This window comes from Periplaneta americana, chromosome 11, assembly GCF_040183065.1.
Source record: "Periplaneta americana isolate PAMFEO1 chromosome 11, P.americana_PAMFEO1_priV1, whole genome shotgun sequence".
NCBI classification, from domain to species: domain Eukaryota; kingdom Metazoa; phylum Arthropoda; class Insecta; order Blattodea; family Blattidae; genus Periplaneta; species Periplaneta americana.
The window spans coordinates 134,894,817-134,913,358 of NC_091127.1; the positions used below are offsets into that span (position 1 = coordinate 134,894,817).

Sequence of the window (18,542 nt, forward strand, 5' to 3'; positions counted from 1 at the left end):
AAGGCAAAAGAGAATATTAATTTCGTTATAATAACTCGATAAGATTCTACAACAATAAGCACGTGAAGAGAAAATAAAAATATTGTCATTAAGTTTCAAAGGAATAGAGAATCCATTCGACGTAGCATTACAATAGCGGTGTGGGAGGGGAGGGAAAGATCTTCCCTTGTGGCCTGGCTCTGCAAGCCACTGCAGCGAAATATGGGTTTTAAACAGCGGCAGTTTCCCTCTGTTTCCCTTCACCTCTCTACCCCCTGACCATGCAAGACACACACTCTATGAGCTGTCCCACCCTGCAGATCCCAGGACGACTTTGAATGCAGTGTCAATTCCAATACAGTCGACGCGCAAAAAAAGATTATGCATAAGATAATAATACATATTCCCGGCCAGATGAAATATAAAGCAATTTACCAATAAAACCTGTAACAATTCTTCTACAAATTAAAATAAATATTATTTTTATTTTCCTGTCAAAGCAGGGAGTGCTGCAGCTCCGCAGCTCTTATGAACGGGGCGCCCCTGTTTGGTACGTTTCTGCTGAATACTCGGCTTCCCAAACGTTAGCATTCCACCGTTGCTACGTCATCGCTGCGGCGATGTAGGAATGCTACGGAGTGATAGTGGAATGGAGATCGCACGAAAAGATGTTGATGTATAGCGTGGGAAAGCGGGAGAATCCCTTAAAAACTCAACTGAACTGCAAACTTGTTCGCCACAAGTGTCACTATGGATTTTTCAAATGACATGGCTCGAACCTGGATCGTCTGCGCGACTGGTCGAAGTTTTGACAACTTAGTCACTGCGTAATTGGGAGTAATGTTTCTTCTTTTTCTTCTGCATACATACAATAATAGTATTAATAATCATCATCATCCTTTCAAGGTTTAAACCTCAAGTTTATTCCAGTTTCAGATTTTCTTTCCATCTTTTATGCGGTCCTCCAAAATTGCGGTATCCTCTGGGTTGATAATCTAATATTAATTTAGGACATTTTCCTTCATGAATTCTGTCGGTGTGATTTACCCAGATACCTCTGTAACGTGTTAATTTATAAGTAACTCCTTCAATATTGATATTTTATGTCATCGTTTGGAACCATGTCTATTAATCTACATCCTTTCACGATTCTTAGGAATCTCATCTCGGCTGCCTCAATTCTTTTCAGGTCTCTTCGATTAACTAACTACCCATGATACACTTCCAAAGAGTAAAGTTGGTAAAGTCATAACATTATAAAATTTCAGTTGGATTTCAGTATCAGGCAACTTACTCCTCCTAAGTTGCTGTTAGTCCACCGCTGTGGAGTAATGGTTAGCACGTCTGACCATGAAACGAGCAGGGACGGGTTCAAATCCTGGTTGGAACAAGTTACCTAGTTGGGTTTTTTCGGGGGTTTTATTCAACCAATTGAAGCAGAATTGCTGGTTAACTTTCGCCATCATTAATTCACATATCATCATCCATACGATAACTCGAGTTAAGTTCACGGTCATCCGTACAATAACTCGGATTAAGTTCACTGTGCGGATGCTGTACTTGTACAAGAGCGCGGCCATTCGGCTACCCAATCATTCACAGTAGTGGCAAGCACAATAAACCTCAGGTTGCAGTGCAAGCCTTCGGATCTCTTCTCCGTACAAGAGAAAAAAGTTGCTGATACCACAGTCTAATATATACAGTCACGAACCTTGAGTTTATGAGGGTACTACGAACAATAGACTGTGCAGGTACTATTTCACATTGTCTATAATGAGGCGATAGTAGCGATCCCTAGTGGTTAGCAGCTATCTATGGATGCTTATTTACTGCGTATTGAGCTTCGTGGCTGTATATACTAGACTGTGCTGATACCGCATCAGGAGAAACCCCTTATTTATTACTCCAAAGTCTCAAGATACTGTATGAGAATGTCGTCAAGTAGAATCTTAGGTACACTACAGCGAAATGTACTCTACTGTACGCGGCTTTGCAAGCTCATGTAGTACACGAAATATATAATAATAATAATAATAATAATAATAATAATAATAATAATAATAATAATAATGGCTTTATTTAACCTGGCAGAGTTAAGGCCGTAAGGCCTTCTCTTACACTCAACCAGGATTAAAACTTGATACACAGTTGAACATAAAACTGGATCGGAATTAAGTAATTACATACTGATACAATTTAGGTACATAATGAGATCAAAAGAGGTAGTTACATAAAATTTACCTCATAAAATAAAAATAAACATAGTGAAATACATATTAATGTTGTTAGAATCAAATACGAATCACATAAAAACAGAAGCCGATAATTCAATAAAAAAATGTACACAGTAAAAATAAAAATAAACACATTAATATACATAGTAGTATTAGATTACAATTAAGTAGGATTTACATAATTAAACAAGAAACCGACAATTGAATAAAATGTACACAAAAATAGATTAATAAAAAAACAACACAGTGGGATACATATAAATAAACACAAATTAGATAATAAAAATAAGAAACAAAAAAAAAAATAAAAATAAATACAGTGGAACACATTCCATTAAATATTTGCAACGCGTTAGGTCTGGCAACTCCTCATTAGATATTTTTCTATTTATATTGGCACTACTTTCTGCGATTCCCTTTCTTGGTGTTTCTGTTATTGTCCTGGCTTCATGAAGAGCCTTAACAATGTATCAGTTTCCTTTAATAATTATGAGATCGATTATGATTCATTAACTCGAATCGTGAATTACAGAAACCCCACAAGTCACATTTTTTCTCAAATTCAGCTTTTCATAAGCTTGTAATATTCATAAATACACATGTCTTTCAAGTGGTGCAGAAATCCCACATTCCAGTACTCACTGCCAATGTGCATACATTTCAAGCGACAATAAGTTACAGTGAATTGCAGGAACACCACAAATCCAGGGTTTTCTTTATATGATTAAAACAATTTGAAAAATTAAATATGCGATTCGCATAATTTTCATTTTTTTATGTTTGTATACTTTTTTCAATTTCTTGGCTCAAATATACATTTAAAGTTATTTATAAGATAAAAAAGTCCTTCTCCGTCTTCTTCTCCTAAAATTGTTTAAAGAAATAAAATGATTGTTACTAGAGTCTTGAATTGCAAAAACCTGCAAAAACACATCATGTCCAAGCAATTCAGATTTTTTATTCCAGAAATACTAAAGAAAAAAATTTAAAGTTCATCTGTGTCAAACACTAGAACGTATTATTATGGCATTAATAAAAAAAAATAGTCATTTCAAAATACCAAACGCTTTTGAAGATAATTAGCTTTTTGTGCCTGCTGAAAAATTTACTCAAATGGACATAAGGGGTTTCTTCAATTTAAGATTCAAATTTTATTTCTTTCGAGATACGCTAACGAAGTTAGCAGTGCGATCTGCGGACAAGAGAGGACTCTGTACCGTGCACATGTCTGCGCGAGACCAGTGTTGCCAATCATCGGTTTTGTCTCTAAATCTGGCGACTTTTAAAGATTTCAGGCTACAAATTCTTTTAACTTTCCTATGCTCACTTAGGGATTTCAGAATCCTGAAGCGACAGAAATAAATCTTTCATTATTTATAATAAGAAATCTAGCGACCTTGGAACTACTGTTTGGCGACTTCCGTACATTTCGGTTGGCAACATTGCACGAGATCCGGCGAGAGCGAGGAGTGCAGAAGTGTATTCAGTGATGTTTATTGTATTATATTACAGGGATGTTTCAGAGTTGCAATAGGTTTTTGTGGATGACATGAGTGCTGTGTGATCTATATTAGCGTATCATTTGTTATCATTTATCGTGTTACCTCTCTAGGATTCGTGCCACAATCTCCTACTGGCAACACGAAGTTGTAACTACTGTATTGCGATATTCTGTCGCAAGATGGCATAACGAGAAGATTCTACAGGGATACAAACACATGCGAATAGCTTCAAAATGTGGTCTTCAATATGTGGGTCGTGATCCGCGTTACATTATATTGTTTGGGTGTGCGTTACGTTACTATTAACTCAGTTCGAGTGGTGAGATAAATTAACGATGAATAATATTGTAGATGACCTAATTAAGCATCCGTTTGCTTTAAGATGCCATGCAGAGAAACTGGCCATAATTTCAAGAGGGAGACCTACTCCCGAACTACCAGATTTAATACAGAAGGTCAGAAATTTTACGCGTCACTTCGGAGTTGTGAACTACAAGCGCGCCAATTGGCTTACAGGAAGTGCGGAAAAGAGTCGACTCTTCTGTTGGAATTGTCTTTTGTTTAGTAAGGACAGAAGCGGAAAGTGGGTAACGTGTGGGCAAAGTCGACTTTCAAATTTATGCAAGTTTATTGAAGTTCACGAGAAGTCAATCCGTCATATTAGAGCTACAATTGCCTTGTCAACTTTTGGATATGAGCAAATAAAAATCGACCAAGATACACAAACGAAACAGGACATTTCGGCCCATAACTCGAAAGTAAAGAGAAACCGTGATATACTGGTGCGACTCGTCAACGTCCTCGCCTTCATGGCAAAACAAGACTTGCCTGTTCCAAACGAGAATAGTTCTAATTCTGATAGGAGCATTTACGCCGAACTCTTCCGTTACACTTCCCAATACGATACACTACTCATGGAGCATCTTTCCACAGCAACCGTATTCGAAGGTCTTTCAGACAGAATTCAGAACGAATTAGTAGATGCAGTCGCCCATGGTTTAACTTCTAAAATTAAGGCAGAGATCATTGCATCTCCATTTGTTGCCCTAATAATTGTTGAAGCCACAGATGTCACATATAAGTCTCAGTTCTCTCTTGCTTTCAGATACACCAGTGGTGGCTTTGTTATTGAGAGATTTTTATGTTTTGTAGATGTTGACTCTATAGAGAAAGCTTCGGCGTTTGGCAACCAAATAATATCGCTGATAAGAGATCTGGGATGTGATAAGAAGATAGTTTCGCAAACTTACGATGGTGTTGCTGTATTAGCTTCTTACCTGAATGCAACGCAGGCCTTGATAAATGAATCATTTTCCAGAGTGATTTTAGTTCACTCTTACACCCATTCATTGAACTCAGTGTTGTCTCAGAGCATATCTTCCATCCCCAACTGCAGGGTGTTCTTTGCTTCTTTGAACAGTTTGGCTGCCTTTTTTTCCCGATGTCCAAAACGCACAGCTTTTCTAGAGCAGTTCCTAGATCGAAGACTTGCGGGAGTATACCTTACGAAATGGGACTACTCTTCAGGTGTGGTTAACACCATTTACAGGACCAGGGAAAGCATAAGGGATGCCCTTGCACTTTTGTTAGATCACTGTGATGAAGTGGAGACCTCCATTCTGGAGCCTGTTCAAGGTCTTTTGGCAAACATACAGGATTTTGAATTCTGTTTCCTTCTTGCATTGTTCTATAGAATATTTTCGTTCACCAGTATTCTTTGTTCTTCACTTCGCAATGATCTACTGAATATTCCCCGCTGTGAAAACATGCTGTCTAAAACCATTGACACCATTGATAAAATTAGGAATATATTTGAAGATGTGTATGAAGAGACTTTATGTGAAGTAGGACCACCACGATATGCTAGAAAATTGTCTCATTCGCAGGATCTTAAAGAACACTTCAGGAGCCTCTTCGTGAGAACTGTTAACAGTATCCAAGAGCAGTTAACAACAAGGTTACAAGACATCAATAAACTCGCTTTTCTATCTCTTCTGGAACCGACGAAGTACGAAAACTATAATGATAAGTTTCCAGATGAGGCTTTTAAGTGTTTACTTGAAATGTATGGTCATTACTTTGACAAACCTCGTTTGAAGAATGAGCTCATAGTCATGTATTCCTCAGAACATTTCCAAGGCAAGACTGCAAGTGATATTTTGCTTCTCCTCAGCAAGACACCATTAGGGAAGGCCATGTCTCAGCTTCTGGCTTTGGCTTCACTCATCACTACACTCCCCTTATCACCAGTTTCAGATGAGAAATTACTGCCAGTGATTGAGAGAATAAAGAAGTACTCCATATATAGCGCAGGCCTATGCAAGTCTTCTCACCTTGGCTTGATTTCAATAGAGTCAAAACTCCTGTCAGATCTGAAAGATGTTCCTCCATTTCTGGAGACTGTGGTTCAGCATTTTGCAAAAGGTGATCATTTGAAGGATTTCATTTTCAAGGATTTAGTTACTAACGTAGAAGAAGAAAACTAATTTGTCTTCTTTTGCAAGGCTACGATGAATAAAATAGCATATATTTGTATATAATTGAAAAAAAAAAAAAAGAATTGCAGTGGATATGTTTTCTTATCAGTACAGCAATTTACACGATGAATTACAATCAGAGATACTTCCCAACTTGTAATAAAATGGTGAGTTATTAACTTGCGGATATTTATTTGAATTTCTTAAAATAATAAGTTATTTACATGTGAATTTTATTCAAATGTTTTGTTTTTCTGATTTTTTTAAAATACGGATATGTATTGTCTCATAAGACATTGACATACGACACATCTGCCTACTAAGCAAAGAAATAGACCAATAATGGAACCAATAATTTTGAAATTTAATCTCCACTTAATATGTATCAACTGTGCTGGGCTTCAAGACCCTGAAGTTTGGTACAGAAGTAAGCATGGTAATCATAAGATACTAAATCCTTGATAACTGCTTAACCCTCAAACGGAGTTGTGGGGTCGTTTTCGATACCAGGCAAACTGTATACCCCTGACATTCCTTAACCGTTGCATTCTTTCTCTTAATATTTTGTGTACCTTTTCCTTTTGTCAAGCTTAATCCATTGGCTGTGTCGTTGACCAGCAGGTACAGTTATTTATTTCCAGTAATATCTAAAATATTGAGCGGTATCCTTTTCGACCCCACAACTTCAGTTGTGTATCTGCACCTTGTCAATGTACAACCAACGAGTTTTCATAGTGGAGTATGGCTACTAATGCGCGTAAAAGTGTGTCAGTGTTCGATTCTTGTTTCCCACACTTTGTAAACAGTATTGTAGATGAAAGTGAAGGCAGTGATGCCAGTGAATGTGAGGACGAAAATGATCTGGACTATAATTCCGCACATGACACGTATTCAGAACAAGATTACGACTCGGATGGAGTGGATGAAGACGTAAACCAACCAAATTGTGATTCATTGGAATTTCTACGGTAAGAATGCATGCAAATGGTCGGCTATCGAACCTAATAGAAACAGAAGACCACCAGCACACAATATTGTAATAAAAGTTTCTACACTGAAAGGAAAAGCTAAAAATTTAGGGAATTCGTGCAATCCTTTACAGGCATGAGAATGTTTATTCACAGAAGACATGATTACAGAAATTGTTATATACACAAATGAGAAAATTAGTTCCTACAGAGCAAATGTTTCTGATACAACTCGTACAGAACTGAGAAACACTAATGCAGTAGAGCTGAGGGCACTTTTCGGGTTCCTATATTACACAGCAGTTTTCAAATCAAACCATGAAAGCCTCGAGTCCATGTTTGCAACTGATGGTACTGGAAGGGATATTTTCCGTGCCATTCCTTCTGTGAGGCGAACATACATTTTGATATATTGCTTGCGTTTTGATGATTTTGCAACACGAGCAACAAGGAAGGAAATTGATCCATGTGCAGCAGTGTCGCATATTTTTCACAAAATGGTTTAAAACTCTCAGGCTTGCTGTAATATATGTTCTTATGCCTGTGTAGATGAGATGCTAGTAGGTTTCCGTGGCCGCTGAAAATTTAGGGTTTACATGGCTAGTAAGCCGGAGAAATATGGGCTGAAAATTATGATTTTGTCTGATCCTAACACTAATTTTATCTCTTGAATGCATATATATGCTGGGAAAGACAGTGATGGGATAGGTCTGACAGCACAAGAAAAAACGCTGCAGAAACCAACACAATCAGTACTGAGATCAGTGAAGCCTATTTGTGGAAGTAACAGAAATGTTACAGCTGACAATTACTTCACTTCCATGGCGTTAGTTTCCGCACTCAAAGAACGTAAACTAACTTATGTAGGGACGATGCGGAAAAACAAGAAAGACATTCCACAAGAATTTCAGGCAGACAGGAAACGTAAAGTAGGCTCAACTGAATGTGGTTTCCAAAATGACCGCACATTAATTTCCCACGTGCCTAAGAAAGGAAAGTCTATTATTTTGCTCTCTAGCATGCATCATTCAGTAGACACAGATCCTGAGATAGGCAAGCCTGAAATTATTTCCTCCTATAATAGTACTAAAGGGGGAGTAGATAGCCCTGACCAAAAGTGTATTACATATAGTAGCAGCAGACGAACCCGAAGATGACCTCTGGCTATTTTCTATGCAATTCTGAATATTACTGGTGTCAATTCTTATATATTACAGATATCATTCAAGGACTATAAACCCATTTCCCGCTTTGAATTCCTAAAAACGCTAGGAAGACAACTTACAGAGCCATACCTACATGAAAGGCTTGTAAATGACCGACTCCCAAAAGAACTCAGAATGATTGTTTCCAGGATTTTGAAGGAACCTCTGCCAAAGAATGAAGAAACACGCGAGAAATCGAAAAGAAAACGTTGCACGCTGTGTCCTCGTTCAAAAGAGAAGACAAACCAGTACTGTGTTAGCTGTGACCGTCCAGTTTGCCAGGCCTGCGAATCAGTTACATGTAGAGAGTGTGGAGAATAAAGGGAATCCAGTTTGACAGCAAAGTATGCAACCAGACTGACATTTTTATTGTGATTACTACATTTTAATGTGATCGTTATGAAGAAAATATGATAAAATGGAACTTTATCTTTTACAATACTTTTAAATTAACTCAAAATTGTCGTACAGACTTTCGGTGTTATATTATGTCATGATCTATTGTTTTTCAAAGTTTTGCACAAATTACTAATAATTATATTGTACTCATATTAGTTATATGTCCTTAAATTATGTAAACAAACTTAATAATAATTGAAATTCCTATTACATCATCTTAAAAAGTGAACAAAATTGATATTTTACCTCATTTTGTAGTGGTATCGTTTTTGACCCCACAACTCCACTTATGTCACAAAACAGTCACAACTCCGTTTGAGGGTTAAACTGAGTTTAAGACTTAAAAATTTAGGGTTAATCTTGTTGGACTCATAATTTTCACAGTCGGTCAGTGCTTTTACATCCTCTTCACGACCAATCTATTGTGTTCTTTCATTATGTTGTCTACAGTGTAGATTCATTCTTGTGAATTCCATTAATTTCCTATTCAGTTCATTTAATACGTGTTGATTTAATTTTACTGTAATTTCCGAGAATACTTTGGTCTTTTACAAGGTATATGACGAGGTTAGTGGGTTATCTAAGTGACTTGATTTTAATGATGTAAGATCATTGTAATCTTTTCACATATTCCTCGGCCTCACATCACTTAGATATCCCCTCAATTAACCCACTAATCTTGTCACACACCATGTAAAAGACTGGCGTCTTCTTAGAAATTGGCCTACAAATTTTACTTGTTTTATCTGTTACTTTTCATAGCATATCACTTTTCATAACACTTTCATTTCAGTTGCTCCCACTATTGATTTGGTTTAATCAGTACTGAATCTAGTTTCAGCCACTTACATGAATGTAATGCACAACTGCCCTTTATATTTCATTTCCTGCTTCATATCTCAGTCACCTTTATCCATTTGGTTTGCCATAGCGCCTGATATTCTGAGTGTTAGGACTTGAATATACACTAAAACACCATATAGAATATTCCTACCTTTAAATAACACTGGCCAACACACATTTTGGTGCCTCCAATGCTAGACCTGTTCCTGAGTATATTCGGCTTGGAATGGAGGCATATTTGTTGCCATTGTTTTAAAGAACACATTTCAAATTACGTTTTGAACTGTCGATTAAAAGGAGCTGTTCACTTGGGGTATATTCTGATATACCCATTTGCTTCGGAAAGTATTCTACAACGATTTCGGAGGCTATGTTTTTGTCTTCAGTAAAAAGAAGACAGCAAATCTCAGTCTCTCCTTCGACAAAATATAATTTTCATTCCAGGCTGAAATACATTCTTTTCCTTTAGTCTGGAGGTGAGCAATTCAGAAAATTCCTTAGAAAATTTTTTCCCCAATCAGGTCACTCAACTCGTTCTGGTCAAAGCATTCATATGTAAAGCTGTTTCAAAATCACTGTCGCTGTCGCCACTTTCTTTACCGTGTGCTATATCAGATGTATAAGATCCATCCTCTGAGAGCTGTGATAACTCATAGAAGGGGGGAATAGTAAAAGATGTGAGTACGGCACAGATCTCAGAGCTAAAGGTAGATCAGGATATGATTAGTTCAATTGATTTCTGTGATATTAACAATAAAAAATAACTCATCAAAATGAGTTTTTGGTTCCGTGAAATCCAGCTACGCGTTATTACAGATAATTTTGTAACAAAATATAATAATGGTATTTTATATAATTATTGTATAAATTCAACAATATATAAAAAAACTAGAGCTGATACGGCCTAGCCAATGTCATTTGCTGAATCAGCGCATCAAATGACCTCAAGAATAGGTTTAAAAACCAAGGCACCAAGATTTTTTTTTTTTTTTTTTTTTTTTTTTTTTTTTTTTTTTTTTTTTTTTTTTTTTTTTGCCTGTGTAATTGATTCGTACTTGTTTAATAATTTTCCTTTCAGTTTTGTCCCTTTATCTTTGTGAATACCTTCACAATATTCATATTATTTTTTCTTACACTCTGACATTCTGTTTATCAGACTGTAATGCTGAGAGACTGCAGCAGAAGTGCCACTATCTTTATTATTTAGGCCTCCTCCAAATACATAACTTTATTCAAAGGCACTAATCAGCTTCATAGATGGTTTTGAAAATGTTGGCCTCTGGCATTCACGTATTTTTAACATCTGCAAAGGAAATTTCTTGTATGAAATATGTTAAAAGAAAAAAAATATATATATGTATGAAATATGTTAAAAGAAAATAAATATATATATATATATATTTATAAATTTATTTAAAAAAACTAACTTCTCACTAGGGCTGGAGTGATTCTGGATGACAGTTAAGTTTCCTGCTATGTCTGACAGTTTGTGGGATAGAGAATTTCGGTAATTTTAAAGATATGATGGAAAGGTATGATGTCATTGATGACGTCACTACACTGACATATGAGTATTTAATTAAAATTATTCTTTTATCTCATCTATCTCTTCCTTCTCTACTTACTTTCTTTCTTTTATTCCTATCTTTCTCTTCTCTCGTTCTCTATTCCTCTTCTTCGTCTTTACATATTTACAATTACATTCTAATTATATATATCAGCTACATTACATTTTATTTACTCACCACTGCCGACATTGGGATTCGATCCAAAGACCTTCACATCTCACTATTTGCCATTAAGCCAAAGAGACAAGTTACAAATAAACAGTCAAAATCATTTATCTGTAGAATTATAACGACTATTTCTATGATAATAGTCTATAAACAAAACAATAGATGGCAGTATACATAGAAATAAGCCGAGAGCTTATAAATTCCTACTCATTGATATTACTGTCAATAGCAGACATTACTTCCATGAATACATGCAGTACAGAAGTCAATACTAGTAAAACAGTACAAAGCGTAGAACATATACTGGTATGGCACCTTCCATGAATACATGCAGTATGGAAGGCAGTAGCCTACTAGTAAAACAATGCAACGTATAGAACATGTAGGGCACCTTCAATGAATGTATGCAGTATGGAAGCCAATAGTAGTAAAACAGTGCAATGTGTAGAACATCTAGGACACAAATTAACGTGGATAGATATATCATCACTAGAAAGTGTAGAAAAAAGTATTCAGTTTTGTAGAGAATATAACTTACTTCCATCAGAACAATCAAAGAATTGTGTGCATTGTGAAAAACAATTGAAAATTAAAACTTACAAATGATCGTCAAAAGTGAATTCTCCTTTCAAATTACAGTGCAGTAACTGTAACAAAAAGACTGCTAGATTATTATTACAAAAAATACTTGGCTTGAAGATTGTGAATTTTCCCAAATTTTACCGCCTTTCTTGCAAGACATTGCCAAGGTGTACTCAGGATACAGCAGGCAGAAGTGAAGTTCAAAAGCTTATATTACTCAAGAAATAGTCGAAATGGATGATGAATAAAACAACGGTGAGTACTAAATATTATATACACTTAATTTAATAGCATTAACTCTATAATATGTAATAAAGTCGTCAATTTAAAAAAAAAAACAACATGGTGGTATATACGTATTATAACTACTGTGTGATGTCATCAATGACATATCTTTCCATCGTATTTTTAAAATTACCAGATTAATTATGATAGTTGTGATTGGCATGGGTGCAGCTCAGTTTACTGTAAAATAGCGGTTTTTAATGTTATATCCTGTATTCACTAATATAATTCTGCTCAACAAATCGCTGGCTAAATGTTACAAGGGTGTAAGTAGTAATATTTCTGATATACACATAGAACCTTGTAATATTGAGCCAGCGAAATATAAAAAAGGAAGTCTGTGCCTGGAGCATTTTCCAGGTATCAAAGTTCAGTGTATGATCACAGACTACTATATACAGTCGCAAAGCTCAATATGTAGTAAAAATGCAAACATGGGTAGTTGCCCACCACTAGGATCGCTACTATCGCCTCATCATCGCAGATCTCTCTCCTAGTAGACGACAAAATATGTTACACTTTCGTTGTGTTCTTTTGGAAAAATTAACACCTTCCTTCCATTATTGAAATATTAAATGCATAAAGTTAATTTACTATTTTAATGAAGTATATTAAATTCCACCATAAACTCGAAGATACCTGCAAGAAATAGGTTAATATTATTTTTGTTTATGCAAAACGAACTGAAATTTACTATAATAGCTTCACTCATTCAAGATTATAGCGATAATTAACTATGAAACCAATAAATATTAATTTTCATTTCCCTTTACAACAATAATAATGGAAATATGAATTAATGGAGTAACTTACATGTACCGGTACTTGTAGTGTAGGCTTACGTAGTTAACAAAGTGGGATGAGGTTAAGCAATAATAATCACACCAGAATTGGAAATAAAACGTGATCAATAAATTTTATTGTAACAGACTTTTTCTACGTGTCTAGTAAAGTAACAAATAAAAATAACAACAAAATTAACAGCTATAATTAAAAGCATATCCTTTGAAAAAAAAAGTAGGCCTAAGCAATAATAATCCCACCAGAATTGAAAATAAAATGTGATCAATAAATTTCATTAAAACAAACTTAATGTTTCTACGTCTCTAGTAAAATATTATTATTCCAATTACTGTACTTTAGCCATTAACATTTTCATTACAACCAATAACGAACATTTCACAAGCATCAATGTGAAATACGCAACGAGCTAGCACTCGATGGAAATACGACACAGTCCAAAGTCGACCGTGGACAGTCTATTGTTTCTAGTTGCTAACCGCTTGGAGCGCTTTATCACGAGATTTGCAAAAAATCACCTCAAGCTTCGCGACTGTATATAGTAGACTGTGGTATGATCTAGTAAGAAAAATTCAGAGAAATTGGAGATGCACAAGATAGAAGGCATAGAAAGAGAGATTATGTTTTTGTCCAGGGAAACCTTGTGTGATATAATACTTTGTGTAGATCACTCACCAAGCAAACATAGCCATAAGATGGTAGATGACAGAATTTGAGGCTGAAATTAACGAGCCATGACAATCAGTGGCTGTGTGAAATGGCACTTAAACTTATCTCTGGGTTTCTGTTCAATTCCTGTGGATGATGTGCACAATGTACTAAATTGGTGGGTTTAAGTTAAGATCATTTTCGTGTTGCTCTAAAAAAGAACATGGAGGAGAGAGGAGAAAGTATTACTAAAAAAAACCTTTCACAAATGTACACAAATAATATGAACACACTTCTGAATGTGTAAAATTCACACATTCATCACAGTCACGCAAATAAATATAAGAAAGGATTTTATCATCATACTAGAATTCATCCTGCTTCAAGTTTTCCCGTGGTTTTCCTAAGGCGCTAGGACAAATGTTGGGATGAGTCCTAAAATAAATGGGCCATGGTCCTACATACTCCCCCTCTCCTAACAAAATTTTGACGTTTTTCTTTTCCCAAACAAGAGACTTCGAAACAGTAGTCACAATTTTAGCTTTCGTGCATTACCCTTCTTACATGAGCGAGTTTACTTGACTTCCAGTAGCCCTGCAAAAGGACATGTTTCTTTCAATGTGCAAGCTTACACCTTCCGGCATTTCTTTTTCTGATCCTGCAGTCATGCTTCCGCCCTACCCTTCATGTGATAGCTGTTGGGTACATCCATTTTCGGCTTTACCCTTCAAAATTTTCTAGAGCTCCTTCAGTGGAGCAGCGAAACTCGAAGTGAGTCAAGTGGCCCACAGGCTTGGAGCTCACATATTCAGTTTTCACATCCCCAACTCCCTTGTAAGGACGTGTTTTCGCGTACCTTTAAAGTTTCTCATCCCATTCCCCCTTTCTTCATTCGTTCATAAGAACAATGTATTGAAGACAAAATAGCAAATAAGTTATCATTTACTTATTTCAACATTGTTTTTTTATCCTGAAGAATTCTTGATCTTGACTTTTAATTTTTTTTTTCTTTTGTGGAGTGGAGGGGTGTAGAGTGCAAATAAGAATAATTATATGCCAGTTGCCTGTGATTACATGTTGCAGGCATGAAGCAAGGGACATATTTCGCAATGCAGTCCATGCATCTGAGCATGATGCAGTCATCTTTGCTGGCCATGGCTGCACAGGAGCCGTTCACAAACTCATACATGCACTGGACCTATCAGAGCCACCCATTGTGTTCGTGGGACCATGTGAACATCATTCCAACCTGTTGCCTTGGAGGGAGAAGGGGGCCAAGGTATGTATGGATGTATTCTATGAAAACAGACATTGGATCATTCATTGCCCCTGTTGATATGCAGTAGCATAGCGTCAGGTAAAAAATAGGAATGCTCTAGTTCAAACACTTATTAAGACCTAAACGGAGTTAAAAAAAATGTTAAAAACATAATTATTAACACATTTATCATGTCCATGATGAAAAATGAAACGTAAAGATGCCAGAAAAAAGTACTTGTGTTATCTCGTAGTTAAGTATTTATGTTGTGTTTTGGGATTATTCTCTCCCTTTCTGCTTGTTTAATTTTGTTCGAACTTGTTACTTATTCCTTCTTATGTTGTCCATACTGACCCTGAGGTAGTGCTTGCACTTAAAATGTTGGTACTGTGCCATTAGTTAGATCTCAAGAACTCCATTGACACATTTTATACTCCATTGCCACCAGAAGTATAAATGGACAAGGTAAGTGCCCTCAAAATTAGAGCAGAGAACACGGCAATTAAATGACGACATATAGGGTAAACCATAATTCGTGCATATGCTCTCTCACTTAATATCACTCAATAAAAGAATTGTATTCCAATGGATACCATCCCATTGTGGAATCCTGGGAAACGAGAATGCGGATGATTTAGCAAAGAAGGACAGCACTGCTACTAAATCTACTTATTACTCTGTGAAAAGATTTATTAAATCTACATACTTAGACTTCAACAAACAAAATTTGATAACACAATCTCAAGGGAAAAAATGGAACTCTCTGCATCATAATCCACAGTTAATTCCAGATTTACCACGAAAATCATCTGTAGCTGCATTTAGATTGGCAACAGGCCATGATTGTTTGGCCAAACACCTGCATAGAATTGGAATATATCAGTCCCCTAACTGCCCATTGTGCAACTCAAACCAAGAAATGGATTCGGAACACCTCAAAATCTGTGCTTCAGTGGCTGGCCATGATAATATCTTTGAAAAATATTGGAGTGCAAGAGGTCAAATGACTTTATTGCCAAACGCCTGGCATTAGAAAACAACATCAACATAATTCGCGCATATGCAAGCCACCACACAATTTTTCTCGGAAATTAGGGCCCAGGCGCAATTTTCGGAAAGAATAATTTGGACATAGTTTGCAGTGGTAAATTGAGTGGTGGCTTGCATATGCGCAAATTATAGTTCATTTTGTATATGAAATTTGCAACCTCAGAAAATGGCTGACCATGGAATTTTATTCATACTTTGAAATGGAGGCAGACATGTCAATCAACAGTCGTCAGTATTCCACATGTCTAGCGAGTTGAACTGAAGGTTTCATACGATCCTGCAAATGTGTGTCATGAAGTTGACTCTATCAAGGCCAAGATATGTCTGCATGACACTGAAAGATCTGATTTTGTGATATACATTTTCATCCTAAAACTATCTGTGAAGTGTATAAGAAAAAAATACACATTCTGATATCACCAACAAGCAGTGGATTCACAAAACATACTCGTATTTGCGACCAATAGTGACATACTATGCAGTTGTAACAAGGACAGAAATCAGTCAAACTTGAAGATTTTTAAGAATCTGCAAAATGAGTTGTTATTGGAAAAACACTGTGTTAAAGACCACCTTCACTTAACTGTAGAATCTTAGTTTTTTCCTATATATGAAATTTCTTCCTGGGAAAATAAAGTGGCAAATCACTGTGTAGCAACTTTAATAATAGTGACTAATAATAATCACTATTATTAAAAAATTAAAATAACATTCCACACTTTATAATATTTTATACAGATTATAGGTTACACCAAACCATTGTAATTCCCACTGACTATAAATCAGCAATAGATTACTAATTGTTATTAACTGCAACATCATAAACCAAAAAATAATTAATGAAGTGAGAAACTTGATGAGAATGATAAAAACGAAGAATAAACAAAAAGTTTGCTATCTGTACATGTGGAAATAATGGGGAATGAGTATGTAAATGTTCAGTCGCCTTGGCTCTGTGGGTGATGTACGTGCTTCCCATCAGTCCGTGGTTTGATTTTCAGCATTGGCAGTGGAAGAGATTTATCTTTGTTTCACAGAACTGCGCCTTTTTCGCTAATCATATGTCGTCCTGCATTATCTCAGCAGAGATTTTATGCTGCGCTGAACACACAACCAGGGATGCCCACTATATATACCTGTATGATGTCAGTCCAAAAATATTCCCTTCTATACACCGCATTGGAATGTAAGTTGTGTCAAAATATGAAAAAGAAAGTAAGATAGAAAGAGACTGTAAATCAGCTGGAAAATAAGGTACCTGAGTACTGGAGAGGATTCAGTGCTTCTGTGCGAAAAGTAGTAGAAGAATTTTGAAATAGGTAGGGGAAGTACTATGTTCAGAATTGTTATATGCTTAGAAAGTGATTCATGACCAGTACCTCAAGCAGTAAGTAAATGTTCGTTTTCATAATCAAAACTAGCTAAACTGACAGTGAATGAAAGAGTGAGTAATGCAGTATATCATTTCCAAAAATTACTGTATTATTTCACTTCATTAATTATAGTTCGTAGTAGATTATGGAATTATTAATAATTACTTTTTTTAAATACTCCTAATGTGCATTAATTTCCATGCGCTCATCTGTCCATCAGTGTTGCCATCGATCCATTTAATTATCTCCTATCTACTTACTTACCTACCTCCCTACCTAACTTTTCTTTGTTTGTTTCTTTCGTTTTTTCTTTCTATATATTTCCATTTCTTCTATACAGACAGAAGGCAAGACATTACTGATATTACATTTTACTCTCAGGCTTTAAGAAGTAAGATTCATGAATTGTATGTGTCCCTAATTGAGTCATTATATGATTATTGTCACGTACTGTTTAAGCTGAAATTTGAAGCTAGCTGTAATGAAAGCTACCGAAATCCCAGATCTACGAATTGGGACCTCTTTTGAGGCAAAGTAAGGAGTAGTATGGCGATTTTTCTGGCTTTCAACTACACTAATGAATTGAAGTTGGAAGCATTTGTATGGACACTGACTACCAATATCTTCAGAGGAATAGAAGAGGACCAAGAATTTGAAGAAACAGTGAGGGTCATTAAGAAGGCTATTCAACAAAGCCAGAAGAACAAATTTTCGATGTGACTGGGAGGCTTGTAAGTCTACCAGAAAGAACTTTAACTATAAGATTTGGAAGTCAAAGAAGAAAGCCTAGAAGAACTTCTGTGAGAGATCAATGTACTGGCTCATGCAGCAAGACTCTCCAAATGTACATTTTTCAGTTCTTTTTGTGGTCCTCTTTGTGCACCACCAAAAGCTTATATTGCATCAGTAAAAAGATTTTGGTAGTGAGAAAAAAGCTCGCTAGGACACAAGTAGAACAAATGAGCCGCTTTCATACTTGACCCAACAGAAGATCGCAACGATCACTTTCCTTTCTTTCTATCTTTTCTCTCTTCTCCAGCTTTTTCAGTTTCTTCTCTTTGTTTTCCTCAGATTTATTTTCTTCTATCTTTTCTTTCCTTTCTTTATCTTCCTTTTTTTCTCCTGTCTTTAATCTTTCCTTTCCTTCATTTTTCTCTTCCTCATCTCTCATTTTCTCTTCTCTCCTTCTTTCACTTTCTCTC

At 35.9% G+C, this 18,542-nt stretch overlaps 1 protein-coding gene across 3 annotated transcripts in view; it reads left to right on the forward strand.

Annotated features, from left to right (window-relative positions):
* LOC138709367 (uncharacterized) overlaps window positions 1-18,542 on the forward strand; it is a 409,404-nt gene that overhangs the window by 348,796 nt on the left and 42,066 nt on the right. For 2 of the 3 annotated variants that reach the window (XM_069840100.1, XM_069840101.1), the window contains exon 3: window positions 14,743-14,938. In XM_069840100.1, the coding sequence (XP_069696201.1) occupies window positions 14,743-14,938 (196 nt within the window). Of the gene's footprint in view, window positions 1-3,651; window positions 6,360-14,742; window positions 14,939-18,542 lie in introns of those variants that run through there. The other variant, XM_069840102.1, reaches the window with a different exon arrangement.